The sequence below is a fragment of the Oncorhynchus masou genome, chromosome 5, assembly GCF_036934945.1.
Source record: "Oncorhynchus masou masou isolate Uvic2021 chromosome 5, UVic_Omas_1.1, whole genome shotgun sequence".
Taxonomy (NCBI): domain Eukaryota; kingdom Metazoa; phylum Chordata; class Actinopteri; order Salmoniformes; family Salmonidae; genus Oncorhynchus; species Oncorhynchus masou.
The window spans coordinates 11,990,576-11,998,243 of NC_088216.1; the positions used below are offsets into that span (position 1 = coordinate 11,990,576).

A 7,668-nucleotide genomic window follows, 5' to 3' on the forward strand; every position below is an offset into this window, starting at 1 on the left:
TCATTTGTAATTGTGACTTTCCTCCCACTCTGTCTGCCGAATTCTTTCTCTTTGCTCTTGTTTTCCTTAATAGGATGTCTCTTGTTTTCCTTAATAGGATGTTTTGGTTGTGGCATGATTTGGTTTGTTTGCTATGGCACCTTTCATCATTATCAATGTATACAAGTTAATTTATATACATTATTTATATAATTGCAATACTATAGTTGACTGTTATTATGACTGTTTGACATGTTATGACTTTTTGGTTCATAAATTGCAGGACTATGAAGCAGAGGCTCCTATCATCAGGTCTTCAGTCATCCCAGATATAACAGCTGCCATAGAGGTCAAGGATATTACGAAAGCAGCAGTTAAACTGGACAACTTTCCATTCAACACCTTCTATTCAACACCTATTCAGCTCCTTCTATTCAACACCTTCTATTCAACACCTTCTGTTCAACTCCTTCTATTCAACACCTATTCAGCTCCTTCTATTCAACACCTTCTATTCAACACCTTCTATTCAACTCCTTCTATTCAACTCCTTCTATTCAACTCCTTCTATTCAACTTTCATTCAACTTCCAACTCCTTCTATTCAACACCAGAACAGGAACTCCTTCTATTCTTCCCATTTTTCCCCTTCTATTCATTTAAATCAGTCTTGCAACTCCATCACCGTGACAGACTGGATGATTTAAATCAGTCTTGCAATTTAGACTGGATGTGACACACGTTGATCCTTGGTGAGGTCACCTAGTGGATTTGGCTGTCACTTGTCCTGACTCTTCCAAAAGGCTTGGCAAGGACAAGTCCCCTGCTCTCCCAGAGACACTTGTGTTCCAGCAGCTGAAGGGAGGCTGTGGGATTCCAGTTTTATTGATGTTCTCTGTTATGGACTTTACTTTTCTTGTCCTTGACTGTGTCTTCCTGAAATCTCTGTTTTTACATTTGAAAGTCTAAAAATAAAGCTGTCCAAAAGAAGCAGGTATTTGCTTGGTCCGTTTAATGGCCATATCAGGTATAAGTCTGTTTCATATAGGGTCGAATCCTCTGGTGCACAGCTCACATGGCATCAGATCTACCAATAAACCAATGCCAAATTACCTGAGATATATTGCTGTGGAAGCTGGATGTATTTCTGATACACCCATTTCTGAACATGGCCATGTTGGGATTGTAAATGATCTGTTGCTTTGGTACACTTCTTGTAACTTTGCCATGTACTATATTGGATCAAATGTTAGTTTCAAGAACAGCTCAGCAGATATCATGAAGCAATGCCAGAGGGTCATAAAGCAATCCCAATTGACTTCAGGCTGCATGTATTTCTGACACACAGTTTCATATCATGGCCATGGTTGGAGGTCACTGAGAGGGGGTAATAATTTGAATAATTTGGACTAAAGATTTGTACAACTTGCTGAAAAACCCAACAGCTCCCCATTTGATCCAAGTGTTTCTCCTTGTAAATGTATTAGATTCATATTACATTTATCTCTCCATTGACTTCACACTGCATGCTGAAAGGTGAAGACCTCATACCTTTACTGTGGACCACAGAGAGATCCGATACAGGCCAGCACATTATTTTGACCTTATTAGTCAACCACGAGGTCCTCACATTGCTGACACCGTAATAGATTTACAGCGAGATATGTGACCTGGAAAATAAGATCTCAATTAACCGAGCCAAGACTGGTGGTTTTGTGGATACATGCCACAAGCATCTGACCTTTCATGTCCAGATTTAGATTTTTACTGTCTGTGACATTTTAATGGATTGATTCATGTAGAAAGAAATGCTGACTTGAGCCAAGGCTCTGGGGTGTCTCAGCCAAGCTCCTGTATGTCGTGATAAAACTACTTTGCAAGCACAGACTGATCATTTAAAGCACCCTTAAAATGTATTGGATCAACGGTAACTATTTGATTCCCCCATGGGCCAATATGTACAAACAGTTTTATAATGACAGTTTACTCAACTGCTTAATGATATCTGGCAGTTAATACCAGAGGCCAGCAACTCTTGTTCTGGACAGCCCATCCACATGGTTTGCAGGCTCTTGTTCCACCCAAAGCACAAACTCAGCGGGTTCAGCTAAATCAATAAGTTGTGAAGTCTCATCCCACTGGGCAAACCACATCATTTAAACGTGGATAATTGGGTAATATTTGGTTGAGATGTTAATCAATGAGATTACAACCTATATTCACCCACTCAAAAAGACTGCCAAAAGATAGTTGAATTTCCAATGTGTGATCATTATGCTTTCAAACATCTTAAAACATAACCAAATTCCAAAGAAGGTTAAATGTCTAATGTCAGGTTTAATGTCACCCAAATGTCTATCACTGCACTTTCAATCAAAGTCCACATTTTGTTTATTTCCCGGAGGAAATTCTGCCCAGAGCAAGTTTGGAGCTCATGCCGGGTGTACACGACAGGTCATATATCATGCAAGATCTTTGCACATTAAAATAACTTTATCTCATAAACATTTAGTTTGCATGGTGCTAATGTTCTCTCCACCCACAAACACGTCAAGTAAATATCTTGTCTAATAACAGTGGCATCAGTGCCAGAATTAGGCTGCGTTGGCAGATATATCAAACAATAAACCTTGGCTGCAGTGAAGACGAGAGCACAGTCCAAGAAATGAAAAGGCCTTGCTGGTCCGCTCCCTGCTCAACTAGTGTATCCAGTTGCTCCCCCCCTTTGGGGCTTCTTGTAGGGGAGACTGGGGCTGGTTGTCTCACGGGTTGGTTGTCAGAGTGCAAATTATTCCCAATCTAAATGGCGCTGTGTAATATTTTTACGGTTCGAATGTGTGAATTCTCTGAGCTTTCGTAGCATTAAGATAATCTTTAGAACCTTCTTACGATGTCTCTTTCGTAGCATTAAGATAATCTTTAGAACCTTCTTACAATGTCTCTTTCGTAGTCAAGGCATTTCCCAGAGCCTTTGTTAGTAATGTGTCTCTTAAAAACCTTTTCACATCCACTCGTAGAGCAGCCAAAGTGCATCGTTATTCACAGATCTCCGCTAAACATGGAATCAAGAAGTTTTGGTTATCTGTCTGACTGTTACTGCCGATAACTTCAGAACAAAGTTGACTACAAATACAAAGTTGCCAAGGAATTTTCAATTGTTATAAACAATAATAGGCTTTTCAATCATATTGAAATAAATGTAATGTTCAATCAACTGAAGCCTATTTTGCGTCCAGGCTACTATCTGTAATTTTTGCCTTGGTGTTTCATGATGTGCAACAGCATGTGGGCAAATTATGTTCCCAATCTGTAATTTGGTGCATTAGTATTGGTAAAGCATAATAAGCTGCCTCATTTGCCTATTTGCAGCCTTAGGTCATAATATCTCTCTATTGTGGAATAATTCTAATGTTAAGGTAAGATTTGAATGGAGAAAGCTGATCCCAGAGAAGAGATGCTTTTCTTTCCATCCTATCAGTATCGACACATGGGCAAACGATGCATTTAGCAACCACTTTCTCTACGTGCTTGTTTGGGAAACACTTAAAAAATGTGCTCGTATAATAACGATCATCGCAGTGCTTAAGTTACATCGCAACTGGGAAACGAGGCCCTGGCCAATTCATGTCAGCATGTCAAAACATTGATGTGAGGGGAATTTATGTTTTTTTGGTAAATGTTCGAACTATGAGAGAATCCATGAATTATTTTGTTGAAAAGAAGAAAGGGAGAGCTGTATTTCAAACCTATTTTCTGACTTCCTAGGTCAAGCCATGGGGGGTATACAGTATTGTATAGAGTATACTGCCAGTATACATTAAGTGCCAAGATTAAAATGTCATAAGCTTTTCTTAAAGCATAAAATTTAGCATTTTGTTAGGAATATTGTTCAATCAAAGAAATACTTGGCTATTGCAAAGATTCTGTTTGCTCTATTGCATCACTTCCTCTTATCAAAAGAATAACCCCATATTGTATGACATCATCAGTATCGTGTAATAATACTGCCCCTGTGATGGGGCTGTTTGTCACAAGTGGACAGAGTGTGTTTGATGACTCATAACTCCATGTTGGAATGAGATATGAGGATAAAAAGGGTCCCCATTTCAACCTAAGACATTGGTTTCCTCATAAGATATTGTCACGTTGGTATGAAGGATCGGGAGACAGGCACAGGAATGCGTAATAGTTTTTTAAAATTTCCCAAATGACAGCGTGCCATATTTAAGGCACAGGGACAAAGACCAAACAAACACGTATACAAAACACAGGGGTGAGACCCTGTCACGTTCTGACCTTTATTTCCTTTGTTTTGTATTTATTTAGTATGGTCAGGGCGTGAGTTGGGTGGGCAGTCTATGTTTGATTTTCTATGATTTGGGATTTCTATGTTTCGGCCTAGTATGGTTCTCAATCAGAGGCAGGTGTCATTAGTTGTCTCTGATTGAGAATCATACTTAGGTAGCCTGGGTTGCACTGTTTGTTTGTGGGTGATTGTCTATGTTGATGGCTTGTTTCAGCGCAGCTCGCTTTAGCTTCACGGTTGTTATTTTGTTTACTGTTTTGTATAGTGTTTCTGTGTTCAGTTCTTTCTTTTATTAAACATTCAACATGAACACATATCACGCCGCATATTGGTCTTCCGATCCTTCTCGCCTCGCCTCTTCAGATGAAGAGGAGGACGACCGTGACAGAATCACCCACCACAACAGGACCAAGCGGCGTGGTAACGGGCAACAGCAAAAGCAGCAGCAGGAGAAGGAACAGAGGCAACAGCGAGGTCTGGACTACACAACTTGGGAGGAGATAGACAGGTGGGCGGTCGACCCAGGGAGAGTGCCGGAGCCCGCCTGGGATTCGATGGAGCAGTGTGCGGAAGGTTATAGAAGAATGGAGTTGGAGAAGCAAGCACGGCGACGCGGATGGAAGCCTGTGAGTCAGCCCCAAAAATGTCTTGGGGGGGGCTCACAGGGAGTATGGCGACGCTAGGTAGGAGACCTACGCCAACTTCCTGTGGTTACCGGAGGGCTGGAGAGACCGGGCAGGCACCGTGTTATGCTGTGGTGCGCACGGTGTCTCCAGTGCGGGTGCATAGGCCGGTGCGGTATATTCCAGCTCCGCGTATCGGCCGGGCTAGATTGAGCGTCGAGCCAAATGCCATGAAGCCGGCTCTACGCATCTGGTCCCCAGTGCGTCTCCTTGGGCCGGCTTACATGGCACCAGCCTTGAGCACGGTGTCCCCGGTTCGCCTGCATAGCCCAGTGCGGGCTATTCCACCTTGCCGCACTGGCAGAGCAACCGGGAGTATTCAACCGGGTAAGGTTGGGCAGGTTCGGTGCTCAAGAGCTCCAGTGCGCCTGCACGGTCCGGTCTACCCAGTACCACCTCCACACCCCAGCCCTCCGGTGGCAGCTCCCCACACCAGGCTTCCTGTGCGTGTCCTCGACCCAGTACCACCAGTGCCAGCACCACGCATCAGGCCTACAGTGCGCCTCGCCTCTCCAGCGCTGCTGGAGCCTTCCTCCTCTCCTGCGCTGCCGGAGTCTCCCGCCTGTTCAGCGCAGCTAGAGCCTTCCTCCTCTCCTGCGCTGTTGGAGTCTCCCGCCTGTTTAGCGCTGCCAGAGCCTACCGCCTCTACAGCGTTACCGGAGTCTCCTGCCCGTTTGGAGCAGCCAGAGCTGTCAGTCTTCATGGAGCAGCCAGAGCTGTCAGTCTTCATGGAACAGCCAGAGCTGCCAGTCTGCATGGAGCTGCCAGTCTGCAAGGAGCTGCCAGTCTGCAAGGAGCTGCCAGTCTGCATGGAGCAGCCAGAGCTGCCAGTCTGCAAGAAGCCGCCAGAGCTGCCAATCTGCATGGAGCAGCCAGAGCTGCCAGTCAGCATGGAGCAGCCAGAGCTGCCAGTCAGCATGAAGCAGCCAGAGCTGCCAGTCACCATGGAGCAGCCAGAGCCGTCAGTCTGCCAGGATCTGCCAGTCAGCCAGACTCTTCCAGATCTGCCAGTCAGCCAGAGTCTTCCAGATCCGCCAGTCAGCCAGAATCTGGCAGAGCCTTCCTCCTCCCGCTGCTGCCGGAGTCCCCGCTGTCCGGCGCTGCTGGGAGTCTCCCCTGTCCGGCGCTGCTGCCGGAGTCTCCGGTCCGCGCTGCTGCCGGAGTCTCCCCTGTCCGGCGCTGCTGCCGGAGCTCCCGCCTGTCCGGCACTGCTGCCGGAGTCTCCCCTGCCCGCTCTGTCCCCAGAGGCACCAGAACCCCTCCCCAGCCCAGAGCCCCTCTCTGTCCCGAGCTCCCGCCCCTCTGTCCCGAGCTCCCGCCCCTCTGTCCCGAGCTCCCGCCCCTCTGTCCATTGAGAAGAGTTGCCATGGTTAGGAAGCCACGGAGGCGGACTAAGATAATGGTGGAGTGGGGTCCGCGTCCCGCGCCAGAGCCGCCACCATGGACAGACGCCCACCCAGACCCTCCCCTATAGGTTAAGGTTTTGCGGCCGGAGTCCGCACCTTTGGGGGGGGGTACTGTCACGTTCTGACCTTTATTTCCTTTGTTTTGTATTTATTTAGTATGGTCAGGGCGTGAGTTGGGTGGGCAGTCTATGTTTGATTTTCTATGATTTGGGATTTCTATGTTTCGGCCTAGTATGGTTCTCAATCAGAGGCAGGTGTCATTAGTTGTCTCTGATTGAGAATCATACTTAGGTAGCCTGGGTTGCACTGTTTGTTTGTGGGTGATTGTCTATGTTGATGGCTTGTTTCAGCGCAGCTCGCATTAGCTTCACGGTTGTTATTTTGTTTACTGTTTTGTATAGTGTTTCTGTGTTCAGTTCTTTCTTTTATTAAACATTCAACATGAACACATATCACGCCGCATATTGGTCTTCCGATCCTTCTCGCCTCGCCTCTTCAGATGAAGAGGAGGACGACCGTGACAGACCCTAACAAAAGAGCGAGGAGTACATCGAATAAATACACCGGGATGAGACCCATAACACACACGCACACAATGATTACACACGGCACGAAAACCATAATCATCTGCACAATCCACAATGGCACGAAAGCAAACACAACATAGCACAGGTACTCACACGCACCAACGGACAATGTGACAATAATCGACAGGACACTGGTAAACTAAAGGCACACTTATACAATTACTAATCACTGGGAATAGGAACCAGGTGTGCGTAATGACAGTTCCGGAGGGGTCCGTGACAGATATACTGGTGATGAGAAATACACACCAGAGTAAAAAGTGACAACCAACCCCAGTCCCCCTACTAATGTGCTGGGTGGACACAGCACCCCAAACACACAGGGTGTATTCAGGTGGTGAAAATGTAATGTAAATGTAAAGGAATCTGTTACTTTATTGTAACTATTCCCTCTTCATTTTCTGACAGTTTTACTGAAGCCAGTCCAGCTGCTAAGCGGTTAACTTCAGAGAGTAATAACAGTTTGAGGCAGTTACAACGCTGTCAGCAATATGAGTGGATAAGATGATTGAAATACTGGTATGGTGTTATGTGTCATAAGAATCCTACTGGACCGTTTTAGCCAACTGACATGTGAGACAAATAAAAGCGCCTTGAGAATCTTTTTAATAGATCATACTGTAGATAAATAACACATTAGATTTAACAGTTTTATAAGCTGTTAAATTAAGCAAAGCACGAGGTAAAGGCCAACTCCGTCACAAGCAT

General features: G+C 45.5%; 1 protein-coding gene across 1 annotated transcript; it reads right to left on the bottom strand.

Moving 5' to 3' along the window:
• Positions 1 to 6,005: 6,005 nt before the first annotated feature.
• LOC135525991 (sericin-1-like) lies at positions 6,006 to 6,335 on the bottom strand. The gene has a single exon (XM_064953993.1). It carries the CDS (start codon positions 6,333 to 6,335, stop codon positions 6,006 to 6,008), a length of 330 nt encoding a protein of 109 aa, XP_064810065.1.
• Between the last annotated feature and the right edge of the window lie 1,333 nt (positions 6,336 to 7,668).